This window comes from Myotis myotis, unplaced genomic scaffold (assembly GCF_014108235.1).
Source record: "Myotis myotis isolate mMyoMyo1 unplaced genomic scaffold, mMyoMyo1.p scaffold_m19_p_1, whole genome shotgun sequence".
Taxonomy (NCBI): domain Eukaryota; kingdom Metazoa; phylum Chordata; class Mammalia; order Chiroptera; family Vespertilionidae; genus Myotis; species Myotis myotis.
In genome coordinates this window covers 172236056-172251460 of record NW_023416313.1, presented here as the reverse complement: position 1 = coordinate 172251460, position 15405 = coordinate 172236056, and the positions used below count along the sequence as shown (strand labels likewise).

Here is a 15405-nt window from a genome sequence, read left to right as displayed (position 1 = left end):
AGAATCCCAGCTTATTCACTAGGTTGTAATTAATTAATGTCATTGAATATTTTGTTGCTTAAATTATCCAATGGGAGTCCTTCCAGGAAGGTTCTTAGGTGGCATGTCTCCATCATCCTTTGGACACTTCTTTTCCTTCTGGCAGAAGATGTTCCAGGTTCCTCTTACATCTTGCCTCGCCCATTTGGTAGAAAATGTCCTTAGGAGCCAAGATCTGGGTGCTCAGTGTGCTCATTGTTACTGCATGTCATCGCTCTTCAGCCATCTCAGGAAACAGAATTAAAAAGTGTGTGTGTGTGTGTGTGTGTGTGTGTGTGTGTTGCACGCGTATGTATACATAAATACACACATAAATCTATAGTTATTTCTACATCAGTCTTTATATAGATATTTAAAAATCATTAATTCATACCAACTTCTCTAATTCAAATATAATATCTCAGGGTTCTTTGTAGCCATAAGTGCCCTCTCTAACAGTAAAAATTCTGACTTTCATTATCTTCATTATATTTACTTAGGTGCTCAATCCATTTACTTATGTTTTTGGTGTAACTAATTTTCTAACCATGCAGGCCTCTCCTCTGCCACTTGTACACCCCACTTTCCCCTCCAGTGGGAGTACTACTGTTACATCTCTATGCAACACCCTTCTCCTCTGTGTCCCATGCCAGTGGGTACACTACTGAGCATCTCTGTATGGCACCTCCGTCGCCCCCTCCGTGCCCCATGCTGGTGAGCATGCTGACCATGCACCTCCATGAAACTACTCCCTGCCCCCAAACTCTGCCTAAGGTAGGCCTACTGACTCCTCTGCACCAGGAAGAGAAGATGAGGAAAGCTTACACACACACACACACACACACACACACACACACAGTTAGCTATTAGCAGTTCATATATTGCATAGGGATATAATCTTGAAGGCTCCTTAGAAATAAATTATTTAGGGTAAGCAGAGGTATAGAACATGTAATTTGACTAGGTTAGAATTCTGGCCTTATCATTTAATGAGCCATTGGCTTAGGTATTTGACATCCTTCAGAGCAGGATATTTAAATCAGTCGATTCTCCCATCCGCTAGCTGTATCTGGTATTAGGAATATTCTGCAATGCCTGGAGATGTGTAAGATTGCTGATTTGAATTGCAAACCCCACTGTTTTACTGAATTCTATGGCTTCTCTCTCCTTGAAGCTCTATTTACTCCAGCTCCCTTGCCAATTCTATCTCAGTTTTAAGAGGATAAAGGAATGGAGAGTTGGAGAAGTCTGAAGATAAATGCAGGGAGAAAGACTGCATAAGCAAATGAAAAAAGGTTTTGATAGGCATTTTCTGAAAGTCTTGAGGAATAAGTATGTCTGTAGTCAACGTTATAACTTCATGGCCTGACCAAATGTCTGGTTTCCACTGATGTGAGACATGTTAGGGCAATAAAGAAAGTAATGTAAACAAACAATCATGTCAGTGCATAAAGATGCTTTTTAAAAAAGTGTTTTTTATTGACTTGAGAGAGAGAGAGGAAAGGAGAGAGAGAGAGAGAAACATTGATCTGTTCCCTGCCTCCTGTAAGCACCCTGACTTGCAGTCCGGGCTTGTACTCTGACCGGGAATAGAACCAGCAACCTTTTGGTGCATGGGACGATGCCCAACCAATTGTGCCACTCTGGCCAGAGCTAAAGATGCTTTAATATAAATATTCTTCAGTGTGGAACACAACCTACATATAATATTAGCTGCCTTTAATTTACACCTGCTGCATGGCTGACCCAGATTACGTGTTCTTATACTTAAGCTGTAAGTCTTGCAAAGATAGGTATTGTTATCCCCACCTGACAGATAGTGAATCGGAGATTGTGATTTGCTCAGGGACTCACTTGTGGGAGGGAGCAGATCTGGGATGGAAACCTGGTCTCTTTAGTATCAAAGACTTGGTCTTTCCATTGTGCTGCTGTAAATAATTGCCCAAATAAAAGAATTTAACAGAAGAGATTCTCAGGAAGATGATAAATGGAACAGGAGCAAAATCAACTTGTGATTGTTTTTATGTCTTTACTCCCATATATTCTGTCTCTTATTTTGTCATTATAGCTTTTAGGTGGACCTCTGAAGTAATTGAATTTTGTATTTACTTAACAAATATTTGTTGAATATTTATCATGTAGGAGGCATTTGGATTGAATCATGAGGTTATAATGATGAACGACAGACTTTGCTGAATGTATAGCTTAGAAGGAAAGAGAGACATTAAATATATAATCAGACATACACGTTTTATAAATGTTATGAAGGAAAAGGAGAGGGAGATGTAAGGTGAAAGTATATAACAGAAAAGATGAACTAATCTTGTCTGATATAGAACGGTGAATGTAAAAGATGCGATGAAGAGGAGCATAAAGAAGACTAGAGGGGTAGAGCAAGAGGGACGGTGGTAAATAATTCTGCAGAGGTGAGGAGAGCAGGGTGTAAAGGCCATTTATCAAGGATTTTAAATTGGATCCCAAGTGGACTGGAGACTCACTGAATGTTTACGTGCATGTCATCATACGTGCATGTCATCATCACCAACATTGTTTTTTAAAATAATGTTTGTTTATCATGTACTTAACATTGTCTTTGCTTGTTACTTCTTCATTTCTTCTTGCATCTCTAGCTTTCCATTCGGGATCCCTTTTCTCTGCCTGAAGTACGTCCACTAGAATTTCTTTCAGTGAGTGTTTGCTGGTAATGAACTTTCTCAGTTTTGTTTTTGTCTGAAAATGTTGGAAAATGCTTTCCTTCTTTTTTCAGGGAGAGGTGGGGAAGGGAGTAAAATTTACAAACAGATCTTTAATGTACAATACTTTTCAACCTGTATAACTAGCAACCCACTTAAGATATAGAGTATTGACATCACTGCGAAATGTTTCCTTGAGTTCCCTCTTTTTACTCTTCCTGGGCAACGTTTTAATCACCATGGATTAATCTTGCCTGTTCTGGAACTCATATAAATGGAATCATACAGTGTGTACTCTTTGTGTCTAGCTTCCTTTTTAAAAAATAAAAGATGAAAGACTTACTCTCTCTGAAGAGAAACAAGAGTATGGCTTCTTTTGTTTAATGTAACGTTTTTCAAAGTCATCCATGTGATTGTATCAGTAGCTCAGTCTTTTTATCGTTGAGTAGTATTCCATATGAATATGCCAAATATTTATCCATTCTCCTTTTGATGGACACTTTGATTGTTTCCAGATTTTGGCTATTATGAATAAAACTACTGTGGAATATGATTATCAGCTTGATATATATGCTTCCAGAGATGTTTCATGTATAAATAAGCATATATTGTGCTGTCAGATTTAAAAGTAATGTGCAGATGTAAAGTAATGATTAGCTGTTCTTTTTCGGAAATTATGTAGTACTGATTGAATAAATGAAGTTACAGTTTTGTAAATGGGGAATACTCCTGCAACTGCCTTAACTACAACACTTCCCTTCTTACCCTCATGCTCTTCACCTGTGGTTCTCAACTTTCGTGTCCATCAGAATCCCCACAGGCTGCTGGCCCCACCACAGAGTGTCCGACTCACTCCATGCAGGGCCTGAAAATTTGTATTTCTGGTAAATTGCCATGTAGTGTTCATACTACTGGTCCAGGGAATATACTTTGAGACCCATGGCTCTCTTGTAAATCTAAGGATTCTGAGTATTCTAGTTTATCATGGTTATTACGGCTAACACTCCTGAGGAGCTTTGATCATAGCAATTATATAACAATCATATACTCTACCTTTCATTTACTAGGATAGTCCTGATTTTATGTATTTTTCAGTAAAGGTGATCTAGCATTTATATTTTTATAAAAATTTTCAAGTAAATTTACACACCAGAGGAAGAATACTACTGTCAATCCATAGTTTCCATTTTTACTTTGGAAAATATGGTCACGATAAATTATATAGCAGATATTGCAGAAAAATAAAAAAAGAAAACTACACATCCTGCCCTCCTATTGTAGCAATTTTTTTGTTAAATAAATATTTAGGGTTTATATTAATGCGCTAGGTAAATACAGTAATATTCACATCTGAATTATTATACCTTATAGTTATTTATTGCACACTTTTTTGTTGTTAATCCTCACCCAAGGATATTTTTTTCCCGTTGATTTTTTAGAGAGAGTAGAAGGGAAGGACAGAGACACACAGAGAGAATCATCAATGTGAGAGAGACACATCAATTGGTTGCCTCCTGCATGTGCCCTGATCAGGGCAGGGGATCGAACCTGCAACCAAGGTAGGTGCACTTGACCAGAATCGAACCTGCAACCCTTCAGTACTTGGGCCAACACTCTATCCACTGAGCACACCAGCTAGGGCTGTTGTACACTTTTTGCTTTAGTTTTTTGTACATCTATGACAAATAAAATTGCAAACTGACAGGATTTTAAAACCTTGCAATGTCGAAAAATATATATGCATGGATACATATCTCACAAATGGTATTGATTCCTTTCCCCTCATTCTTGTTGGAGACAGCCTCTTGCTATGTGCCATCCATCCAAACGGCTGGCATTCTACCCCTATTGTATAGCGTCATCTGCGGGCTGCCTTTTGCCATCATTGTGAGAATCCTCTGGATTTCTTTTCTGTGTTGGATCCACTGTTTCCTTGATCTCTTGTCTTCATCTTTCCTAGTCGATTCCCTTAGGTGCCGACACAGATACTCTGTAAAAGTGGGCAGGTCCATTTGACAGAAGTATTTCACAGTGGGCTTTTCTGACCTACCATTTAATTGTGAGACTCTCACAAGTAAGTATTTCTAGCGTCTGTTTTCTTTTCCCCTACCTTGAACCACTCAGCTTGCTCAGAGAGAAGTCTTCCAATTGTCTGTCTGGTGGGTGTAGGTCTGGCGGCCACTGTTCTCCGTTCACTGTTTGTGCAAACCTGTCCTTGGTTTTTGTTTTTTTTAAAATATATTTTATTGATTTTTTACAGAGAGGAAGAGAGAGGGATAGAGAGTTAGAAACATTGATCAGCTGCCTCCTGCACACCCCCTACTGGGGATGTGCCCACAGCCAAGGTACATGCCCTTGACCAGAATCGAACCTGGGACCCTTCAGTCCAAGGGCCGATGCTCTATCCACTGAGCCAAACTGGTCAGGGCCTGTCCTTGTTTTTGATAAGATGCCTTATACCTACTTTCTGCAACTTTATGAAGGTTTGTGGTTAATCAAGAATTTGTCAGCCTCCACTATGTGCCAAGTATTCTTCTGGATTCTGTAGAGAAAACAAATATAATGAAAAGCTGAGTTTCTTAAGCTTCAAAATCTCACAATTTTAAGAAAACACACACTTGATGGCCTCAGATACAAGATGGTATGTGATCGATGCTGTATAAATTAGCCTCTAATGAGAAGGGAAGATTCATGTCAAGGCTTTTAGGAAAAATGGCATTTGGACTTTAAAGAAAGGACAGAACTTTTTAAAGAAAAAAAATAATTTAAAAGTTATAACAAATTTCAGAAGTAAAAGAAAACCGTTTGTCATCTCATATTTTAATAGCTATTTTCATATTTCCTTCTGATTTTTATCCATCTGCATTCATGTTTTTACAGAGTTATCATAGAATAGGTAACATTCTGCATCTTGATTTTTCCAATTAACATCATTTTCTGTTATTAAGTAACATTAATAATTATACGTTAATGGCTTCAAAGGGATCTGCTCAGATGATATAGGACTTTAACAATGAAGGGGGAGGAGGTAGGGGAGAATATCTCAGGCAGAGGGAACCCAAAGGTAAGTCAGCACAAGATACGTCTTTTTTTTAAAGACTAGACAGAAAGATGGGAGAAGGGTAAAAAGAGTAGCACAAAGTCTCCCAAGACCTATGAGAGATGGAAAGACCTAAGCTCTGCATTTCCTATTCCTCATATTATTTTTTTGGAGAGGGGTCATTGACAGAAGATTAAGGAGCAGGAAGTCGCTGTTTTTATGAATTGTGGAGAAAATCTCAGCCCGGGAAGCTGCTTTTAATTACTGGATCTGTCTGTATAGATAACACATTAACATTTTATTTCACCAAGTCATTGAGGAAAGCCACCTGCATATGTTTGCCAATTTGCAACTTTTTCACTTTCATAAATCAATAAAGCTCTCTTATGAGTGGAGGGGAAGATTCCAGCTTCAGTGAAGAGCTGTGATGGTGATCTGTTTAAAGATAATGTCCCCATATTGGTTAAGGAAAAGATGTTTTATTTTCGTTTCTCTTTTGCTCATTTGAGCACTATCCAGATTTCTGTTAGTAGTACTTTTAGTATCAATGATTCTAACATTGCAGCTCTTATGCTCTTTTCCTTCATTTTCAAAAATGATGGGAAATGTGATCTCTGTTTATGGGTGTGATTGAAGAGATCAGTTTGAACAGTTTTCTAGCTAAATTTATAAAATGAAGTTAAATGAATACAAATATCAAAATAAATGGCATTTCTTATTTAATTTTTATGAAAGAATCTTAAAACAGCATAGTTTCACATCAGTTAACCATAGCATTTAATGTAATTCGTTCTGATTTTTGTGGTGGGAAATGCAAGGATAGAGCTGAAAAGTTAAATTGTCTGTTACTGTGAGTACTTTATCATTTCCTGGAATTGTTTTTAATTAATGCCTGTTATGTTTTTCCTCTGGAGACTTCTGGGGGACAGTTCCAGTAAAGGCTCCACAAATATGAATTAATTTTCTTAGAGGGTTACGATGATCTCTTTTCTCAAGTTCATATACAAATTATAAACACTTGTCTACACTTAGAAAAACCAAGATCAAATAACATGCATTATTTGCTGATAGAACTTTTTGTTGCATTTAACATTATTTTGTATTAGTTTCAGGTATACAACATAGTGGTGAGACAATCATATACTTTAAAAAGTGTCTCCCCTGATATTGTAAGTACCTGCTTGGCACCATTCATAGTTATTACAATATTGTTGACTAATCTGATGCCACTTTTGATTATACCTTACGACTGCAAAAAGTTTGTATGAATTGTCATTACAAAAAATATTTCTAATTTCCAGAATTCAGTCTTGAAATTAGTACCTCGTTTAATAAGGCATAGCCACTTCCCAGTCAAATGGTATAGTGAGAACTTGGCCAATAGAATACGTTCATGGGTTTATGTATGCAGTGACTTTCCAGGGAAAAAAGGTAATCTGAAAATCTCTTCTGATTTTTGCAAATCAATCCCCATAGGAAGCTGAAATTTCAGTTTACATTTCCCTTTCTGGTTTTCAATTCTATCTTTATTTCTGATACCTAGCGACTGCCCTTTTTATAAGATCAGCGAAGTATTTAGTTTTAATCAGGGATAGAGAAAGTTATATTTTATCTGACATCTCTAGTTAAGGATTTTTGTGCTATCTAAAGTTATCATCTGAGTTTGGGAGCTCATAGATTATTTCAATTATCATATTATTTCCGTGAAAGCTTCAGGAATGAGGGTGGTTGTAAACATTTAGAAATGGAAGAAGGTTGAAATAAATGCTATATGATATGTATACAGGGTGTCCCACCCAAAGTGTATATATACTTGAACAGCTGATAGTTCAATTTTGAAAATGAAATGTATTTTAATAAACACTATAATTATTCAAAGTGTGCGTATACATTTTTTGGGACACCCTATATTTTCTCCCACCCAGACCTCTCCCCAGAAGGGAATATCACTATTTGAGGTGGGATTATTTTAGAATCGAATCAGTAAGGCAGATATATGTTGGGCAACATTTATTTCGTTGCTTTTTTTTTAATCTTATAAATGCTACTGTAGCTACTCTTGTGCCGATGTCCTTGAATACATGAATAAGTGTTTATCTAGGGGATATATCTAAAAGTAGAATTCCTAGGTTACTGATTTAGAACTTTAGTAAATATTCCCAAATATCTCTTTAAAATGACTCTTCAATTTACACTTCTCCCAACAGTGTATTATAGTTCTCTCTGATGACTGGTGAGATTGAGGATCTTTTCACGTGTTTATTGGCCATTCTCTTTGACTTCTTGTATTAGGTTATTTATATTTCACTTACTGGTTTTTAGAAATTGTTTATATTTTCCGGATAATCGTAACTTGTCAATGGTACATATTTTAGAGATTTTCACCCTGTTTGTCCCTGTGACTTTTCATTTTGCTCATGGCATCTTTTATCATACAAAAGGTATATAATTTTGATGTAAAATCTAACAGTTTTTCTCAATAGGGTTTGTAGTTTTAAAAATTCTTCCCTACCCCAATGTCAGAAGTATTCTTCAGTTTCTCTTTTTAAAATATATTTTTATTGATTTCAGAGAAGAAGGGAGAGGAGATAGAAACATCAATGGTGAGAAAGAATCATTGATCGACTGCCTCCTGCATGCCCCCACTAAGGATCAGGCCTGCAACCTGGGCATGTGCCCTGACCAGGAATTGAACCATGACCTCCTGGTTCATAGCTTGATGCCCAACCACTGAGGCAGGCTGGCTGGGCTTCTTCAGTTTCTATAAAAAAAAATTTTTTTTTTTTCAGTTCAAACACATCCTTTTTATTTTTTTAATTTAATTATTTTTTAAAATTTATTTATTGCCTAAAATTTTACATATGTCTCCTTTTTTCTCAATTGACCCCGCCGCCTTCCACAGCCATTCCCATCCCGGGCAAGCCCCTACCACCCCAGTGTGTGTGTCCATTGGTTATGCTAATATGCATGCATACAAGTCTCTTGGTTGTTCTCTAACCCCCCTCCCCTGCCATTTGTCTCTGGATCTATTCTGTTCGTCAAATTATGTTGATCATTATATCCCACATATGAGTGTGATCATGTGATTTTTATCTTTCTCCGACTGGCTTATTTCGCTTAGCATAATGCTCTCCAGTTCCATCCATACTGTTGCAAATGGTAAAAGTTCTTTCTTTTTTATAGCGGCATAGTATTCCATTGTGTAGATGTACCACAGTTTTTTATCCACTCATTGCTGATGGGCACTTAGGTTGTTTCCAAATCTTAGCTATTGTAAATTGTGCTGCTATGAACATAGGGGTACACATATCCTTTCTGATTGGTGTTTATGGTTTCTTGGGATATATTCCTAGAAGTGGGATCACTGGGTCAAAAATGGGAGTTCCATTTTTAAGTTTTTGAGGAAACTCCATACTGTTCTCCACAGTGGTTGCACCAGTCTGCAGTCCCACCAGCAGTGCAGGAGGGTTCCTTTTTCTCCACATCCTCTCCAGCACTTGTCGTTTGTTGATTTGTTGATGATAGTCATTCTGACAGATGTGAGATGGTATCTCATTGTTGTTTTGATTTGCATCTCTCGGATGATTAGTGACTTAGCGCATGTTTTCATATGTCTCTCGCCTTCTGTATGTCCTCTTTTGAAAAGTGTCTATTTAGGTCCTTTGCCCATTTTTTGATTGGATCGTTTATCTTCCTTTTGTTAAGTTGTATGAGTTCTCTGCAAATTTTGGAGGTTAAACCCTTATTGAAGATAACATTGGCAAATATGTTCTTTCTTGTTGTTTTGTTGATGGTTTCTTTTGCTGTGCAGAAGCTTTTTATTTTGATGTAGTCCCATTTGTTTATTTTCTCCTTAGTATCCATTGCCCTAGGTCTAGGAGCTGTGTCGGTAAAGATATTGCTATGATATATGTCCGCTATTTTGCTGCCTATGGAGTTTTGTAGGATTTTTATGGTTTCCTGTCTTACATTTAAGTTCTTTAGCCATTTTGAGTTTGTTTTTGTGTATGGTGTAAGTTGGTGGTCTAATTTCATTTTTTGCATGTATCTGACCAAATTTCCCAGCACCATTTATTGAAGAGACTGTCTTGACTTCATTGTATGCTCTTGCCTCCTTTGTAAAATATTAATTGAACATAATGGCTTGGGTTGATTTCTGGGTTCTCTGTTCTGTTCCATTGACTATATATCCTTGTGCCAGTACCAGGCAGTTTTGAATACCGTGGCTTGGTAAAATAGCTTGATATCTGGTATTGTGATCCCTCCAGCTTTGTTTTCTTTCTCAGGATTGCTCTGGCTATTCGGGGTCCTTTTTTATTCTAGGTGAATTTTTCAAGAGTTTGTTCTAGATCTTTGAAATATGCCATTGGTATTTTAATGGGGATTGCCTTGAATCTGTAGATTGCTTTGGGTAGCATGGACATTTTAAAGATGTTGATTCTATCAGTCAATGAACATGGTATATTCTTCCATTTGTTTATGTCTTCCTCTACCACTTTTTTTCAATGTCCTGTAGTTTTTCTAGTACAGGTCTTTTACGTCCTTGGTTAAGTTTATTCCTAGGTATCTTAATTTTTTTGGTGCAATGGTAAATGGGATTGTTTTTTTCATTTCTCTTTCTATGATTTCATTATTGGTGTATAAAAGGACCATAGATTTCTGGGTGTTAATTTTGTATCCTGCTACTTTGCTGAATTCATTTATTAGGTCTAGTAGTTTTTTGATGGAGTATTTGAGGTTTTCTATGTATAGTATCATGTTATCTGTGAATAAGGACAGTTTTAATTCTTCTTTTGTTATTTGGATACCTTTTATTTCTTCTTGTCTGATTGCTATGGCTAGCACTTCCAGTACTATATTGAACAGGAATAGTGAGCGTGGGCATCACTGTCTTGTTCCCATTCTTAGGGGAAATGAGTTTAGTTTTTTCCCATTGAGTATGATGTTGACTGTAGGTTTGTCATATAAGGCTTTTATTATGTTGAGGTATGATCCCTCTATTCCCACTTTACTGAGAGTTTTTATCAAGAAAAGGTGTTGGATTTTGGCAAATGCTTTTTCTGCATCAATTGATATGATTATGTGATTTTTGTCTCTCAATTTGTTTATGTGAGGTATCACATTTATTGATTTGCGGATATTGTACCAGCCTTGCATCCCTGGAATAAGTCCCACTTGGTCATGGTGTATGATCTTTCTAATGTAATGCTGGATTCGATTTGCTAGAATTTTGTTGAGGATTTTAGCATCTATGTTCATCAAGGATATTGGCCTGTAGTTCGTTTCTCTCTCTCTCTCTCTCTCTCTCTCTCTCTCTCTCTCTCTCTCTCTCTCTCTCTCTCTCTCTTTTTGTGGTGTCCTTATCTGGTTTTGGGATTAGGGTAATGCTGGCTTCATAGAAAGAGCTTGGAAGTGTGCCTTCCTCTTGAATTTTTTGAAATAGTCTGAGGAGGATAGGTTTTAGTTATTCTTTGAATGCTTGGTAGAACTCCCCTGTAAAGCCGTCCAGACCAGGGCTTTTGTTTGCTGGAAGATATTTGATTACTGCTTCAATTTCTTCGGTAGTTATCAGCCTATTCAGGTTTTTTTTATTCTTCCTGATTTGAGTTTTGGAGCTTGTATTTTCCTTCTTATAAAATTTTTGAAGTTTTCTTTTTCACTTTTAGACTTGAATGAGCCTGGAATTTATTTTTATATGCAGTATAAGATAGTGATTGAATATTATTGTTTATTCTTTGCTCATTTTTACTCTTTCCTCTGAATTTCCAAATCCTTTAAGATCCATGAAAAAAATCCAAGGGGGAAGAGTTGAAATTGAATTCAGCTTATAGGTTACTTTTGTGAAAACAAACAATATTATTTTCATCTATGAACACAGTGAACTCTTAAATTTGTTTTCTTTATGTTCTTCAATAGTTTTAAAAATAATTTTATCCATAGAGTTTTAAAATCTTTTTATTAAGTTTACTTCTGTGTCCAACAGTTCACTTACTTGGGAATTTTTAAAAATATGTATTCTGTGTTATAATATTTTCTTACCCACCTTTTAATTTTGAACAGTTTCACATCCAAAGGACAAAGAGCCTGTATACCAATTGCATTGCTAGTATTTTGCTTATTCCCTGTGTTTACACACACACACACACACACACACACACACTCATTTTTAACCTCTTATTTGTTGAGCCATTTGAGTATGTTGCAGACTTATTATACTTTATTCCTAACTATTTCAATATGTTTATCTTAAAACTAAGATGTTATTATATAAAACCTCATCATAGTATTTTATGATACTCAATAAATTTAATATAGTAGCAGTACAGTATAGTTTTATTTAACATATAATCTATTGAATGGGATTATAAAAATAATTACCGTCTTAAAATAGTTATTAAAAATGATTATGAACTCTTGATTTGTGTTATTGTGTACATAGCAACAGTGATAAATTCATATTAGTCTTAATAACAGCTACAGATTTTCTTGAAAACAATGATAAATTCTTAATGTAATAATTTGACTATTTTTTTCTGGCTTTTCTTAGTGGATAATCAAATCATCTACAAATAACACATGGTTTTCATTTTTTCTTGTATAGTTTTTAATCAAATTAATTTTTTTTGTTGTTAATCCTCACCCAAGGATACTCTTTCCATTGATTTTTTTAAAGAGAGATTGAATGCGAGGGAGGGGGAGAAAGAGAGAAACATCAATGTGAGAGAGACACATTGATGGGTTGCCTCCCACATGCACCCTGCCTGGGGGCTGTTGATTGAACCTGCAAACCACGTAACTGCCCCTAACCAGGACTCGAATCCACGACTCTTCGGTGCCTGGGGCAATGCTCCAACCACACTGGCCAGGGCTCAAATTAATTTTTGGGAAAAATTCTTCCAATTAATTTTAATAACCTGATTACTGTATTTTTTAAAATATATGTTTATTGATTTCAGAGAGGGAGAGAGAGATAGAAACATCAATCATGAGAGAGAATCATTGATCGGCTACTTCCTGCACACCCCATAATAGAGGTTGAGGCGACAACCTGGGCATGTGCTCTGACTGGGAATTGAACCTGAACTTCCTGGTTCATAGGTCAACACGCAACCACTGAACCACGCCGGCCAGCCTGGTTACTGTATTTGATGTATATATATATTTAAAGGTATGTGTCTTAGATAAGTTATAAAGTAACTGAAAATAAAATAAACATTTTTATATTTCAGGAAAATGTTCGAATTGTGAGGGTGAAAGTTATAGCTGGAATAGGCCTTGCCAAGAAGGATATCTTGGGATCTAGGTAAGTATATGAATTTGGGTTGCAATTTTAAAATTTGTACTCGTTAACTAATTTTTTTCTAAATGTTGATTAGATGAAACATTAAATAATATTATTAAATTGTTGTTCGATGTAGAATAATAATATTTTCAATTGGTGGTTTACTAAATTCCTTCATATCTGAGTTACTGAATTTGTGAAATTAGACAAACAAAGGTACAACTCATAAGTTACATTTATGATTTCTGCTTCTGGGCATTGATAAAATAGGCTGTGGGCAGTAGATGATGAATAAAGGCCCAGATGGATCAAGAGAAGGGGATGAACAAACACCCTTCCCCGTGCCCCGTCTTTGGTAAGCAGCAGCCCTGGGATCGCAGAAATGGATAGACTAGTGGGGCTGACTGCTTTCCTGTGCTGTTGGTTCCCAGGCCAGGAGGAAGGAAGCGGGGAGCAGTACCCTAAGCGTGGTTCCCCTCACTCCTGTTTATTTCCTTGTTTGTGCTAATGCTGGGCAGCACTCACTTGTCCCTTTCAGGCACCATGGAGGGGCAAGGGCCAGACCCGGGTTCCAGGGCACAGGCAGTGCAGCTTCTGGCTGTGTGCATAGGGTGCTTTCTCCCGCAGAGTGATGTATCTATTGTGATGACCACACACTTAGCGGCTTAACCCTTTGAGTGCCAACCAATATCCTAGGAACTATGCTAAAATTGCCGAGGCATTTTTGCTGATTTTACAGCAGTTTAGGAAAAAAATTATGAATCGCAAGTAAATGAAGTTACATATCAATATCTTCCACAAAATCATCGCCTTCACAGCAAGAATTGACATATTTAGCAATATCATCATCACTAATGAAAGCAGACTTAGAACTGGGCACTGCAGGAGGAGCGCGATCATGCTCGCCGGCACTCTAGGGGTTAAAAGAATACACGTTTATTATCTCACTAGAGACCTGATGCACAAAATTTGTGCAAGGGTAGGCCTTCCTTCTCCTGGCTGCCGGCACCGGCTTCCCTCCAGCTACCAGCACCCAGAACCTGGGTTTCCCTCTGGCTGCTGGCACCTGGGCTTCCCCCAGCTGCCGGAAGCCAGCCGTGGCCCCCTCCCCCCCCCCCCCCCATACTCGCCTTGGCCTGGCTCGCTGCCCCGCGTCTGCAGCCACCCCCCCTTCCCTGTTCCCCATGGGCGTTCGGGGCCTGCCAGTTGGGGGGAGGGACCAGGAGGTTGGCCAGTTATATACATTTTGTCATTTTTCTGTAATGTTTTGGTTAGAATTCATAGGTCCTTCCCACATTTAAGAGGAATGTAACACTAGGACATGGGGATAATAGAAGCTTCCCTATTGTTGATAACTGCCATAAACAATAACTCAAACAATTGCAAATTTTACGTTCTTTTCAAGTGCAGGATGCATTCACCAACATAGGCTATGTATAGAGCTAAAAGACAAGTCTCAGTTTTGAAAAGATTGAAATTATATGCAGGATGTTCTCTGATAACAGTGGAATTAAGTTAGAAACCAATAACATTAAGATATCTAGAAAAATCCCAAGTATGGGAAATAAAACAATATACTTCTAAATAATCTGTAGGTCAAAGAAGAAATCACAAGAAAAATTAGAAAACATTTTGAACAGAATGAAAATGAAAATACAGCAATATCAAAATTTGTAGGGTGCAGCTAAAGTAATATTTAGAGGAAAGTTGAGATTTTTAAAATGTTTAACTTAGAAAAGGAACAGGACCTAAGTGAATGATTTGAGTTCTAATTTTAAGAAATTAGAAAAAGAAGAGCAAATTAATTCTAAAGTAAGTAGAAGGATGAAAATAATAAGGATAAAGTAAAATTAGTGAAATGGACAATGATAGAAAAAATCATTGGAATCAAAAGCTTGTTCTTTGAAGTGATCAATAAAGTTTCAAAACTTATGTCTGACAAAGGCCTTTAATTCACAATAAATAAAGAGCTCTTACAACTCTTCAATAATACCATAAAAAAGCCTATTCGGAAATGGGAAAAATCTTGATTTTCCTTCTCCATGTCTTTTTCCTTACTGATTTTTTTTTTTTTTTTTTTTTTAGAGGGAGAGAGAGAAACATCAATTAGTTGCCTCCCGCACAGGCCCTGACTGGGTATTGAATCCACAATCTGGGTATGTGCCCTGACCAGGAATCGAACCCACGGCTCTTTGGTTCACGGGAGAATGCTCTAACCAATCGAACCACACTGGCCAGGGTGTCCTTCTCCATGATTCTTTGTAAAAGAGGTTATGTGACATAATTATTTTTAACTGAAAGCACTTTACTTTTATTTTATAAAAAGAGTTTATACCCACGAGATAACTTGGAGCGACTTGAGGTCTTGCAGG

The 15405-nt window shown here is 37.0% G+C and overlaps 1 protein-coding gene across 3 annotated transcripts in view; it reads left to right on the top strand.

Moving 5' to 3' along the window:
• NEDD4 (NEDD4 E3 ubiquitin protein ligase) overlaps window positions 1-15405 on the top strand; it is a 119062-nt gene that overhangs the window by 5075 nt on the left and 98582 nt on the right. Inside the window, exons 1-2 of one of the 3 annotated variants that reach the window (XM_036302275.1) lie at window positions 2670-2705; window positions 12981-13054. Coding sequence is in view for 2 of the 3 variants with exons in the window: in XM_036302249.1 (XP_036158142.1) it covers window positions 12981-13054 (74 nt within the window). In the remaining variant the exon portion in view is untranslated. Of the gene's footprint in view, window positions 1-2669; window positions 2706-12980; window positions 13055-13300; window positions 13389-15405 lie in introns of those variants that run through there. The other 2 variants (XM_036302249.1, XM_036302259.1) reach the window with 2 other exon arrangements.